The sequence below is a fragment of the Octodon degus genome, unplaced genomic scaffold (genome assembly GCF_000260255.1).
Source record: "Octodon degus isolate 3935 unplaced genomic scaffold, OctDeg1.0 scaffold00026, whole genome shotgun sequence".
NCBI lineage: Eukaryota > Metazoa > Chordata > Mammalia > Rodentia > Octodontidae > Octodon > Octodon degus.
Genome location: NW_004524602.1, coordinates 5,077,663 through 5,078,738, shown reverse-complemented (window position 1 = coordinate 5,078,738; position 1,076 = coordinate 5,077,663). Strand labels below are relative to the sequence as shown.

Sequence of the window (1,076 nt, the reverse complement as noted above, 5' to 3'; positions counted from 1 at the left end):
GTGGGGAGGCCGAGGTGACTGGGGAGGGAATCTGAGCATTTGGGGTCAGGACCAGTCTGGCACACCAGGATCCATGCCCTCAGCCCCCATGCTGGCCACCATGGCTGGGTTCTCTGGCATCTGCTTTGTATAGGAACTCAACAGGACACAAAGGAGGCGAAGTCGCTGCCTTCCTGCAGCAAGCTCTAGGGGCCTCCTTTCTCAAAGTCCCTTGCTGGGGCTTCCTTTTCTCAAAGTCCCAGGCAGCCAGTTCTGGGCCACTGCGCCAAGTGAGGGACTAATCGCAGAGACGTAATCTTCCCAGTGTCCCAGCTCGCCGGTGCCACACTACAGCCCGAAGTAAGGCGCTACAAGCGTCGCTGGCCTAATGGATGGGTTGGGGGAAGGGAAAGGGAAAGGGGGTCGAGACGGGCTCCAGGGCCTTCAGGGCACGGGCACAACACGCATGGTGTTGGTGAAGCCGGAGCCGGGGCGCCACCCGGTCAGCACGATGACCACATCTCCTGTCTTGAAGAAGCCTCGTGCCTTGCCTAGAGAAGAAGAGAGATGGGTGATGAGTAGGTGCAGAGCCATGCCAAGGGGGAACGGGGTAGGGGTGGGGCGAACGGACTGAGCATTACCGTCTCGGCCACCAGATGGCGCCAGCCTCCCAACTCAGACAAAGCTGATATTAACTGGGGTGGCTCAGCCCGCAGGACCTTTGAATTTTTTCAGCTCTATCCTGGAGAGCTGAGAGCTCAAGGTCAGAGCTAGCTGCTGCCTCTCACCACTTGATCTCTACCTTACTCAGGGACAATGGCCACATCCCTCTTCTATTTCCCACTCTCTGGGTCCCACAAGACACAGGGCGCTGCCACCCCATCCCCTCTAGCCAGGCTCGTAGCCACGCACCGACATTCATGGCCAAGTTCACACGCAGGTCCACATCCTCAGCCCACGCCTGCTGCACAGGGTCCTTGCACAGCACGGGAAAGATGCCGCGATACAAGTGCGCCTGGCGCGCCGTCTGAGGATTGCGGGTCACAGCGATGATGGGGGCCCGTGGACGATACCGTGCCACTTGGTGGGCAGACCTG

General features: G+C 59.9%; 1 protein-coding gene across 3 annotated transcripts in view; it reads right to left on the bottom strand.

Moving 5' to 3' along the window:
* Positions 1–241: 241 nt before the first annotated feature.
* The window catches only part of Pkm (pyruvate kinase M1/2), a 27,737-nt gene continuing 26,902 nt past the window's right edge, over positions 242–1,076 (bottom strand). For all 3 annotated transcript variants that reach the window (XM_023712553.1, XM_004628763.3, XM_004628762.2), the window contains exons 10-11: positions 892–1,073; positions 242–530 (exon numbers count right to left, since the gene is read on the bottom strand). In XM_023712553.1, coding sequence (XP_023568321.1) covers positions 424–530; positions 892–1,073 — 289 coding nt within the window. In that variant the 3' untranslated portion in view covers positions 242–423. The remainder of the gene's footprint in view (positions 531–891; positions 1,074–1,076) is intronic.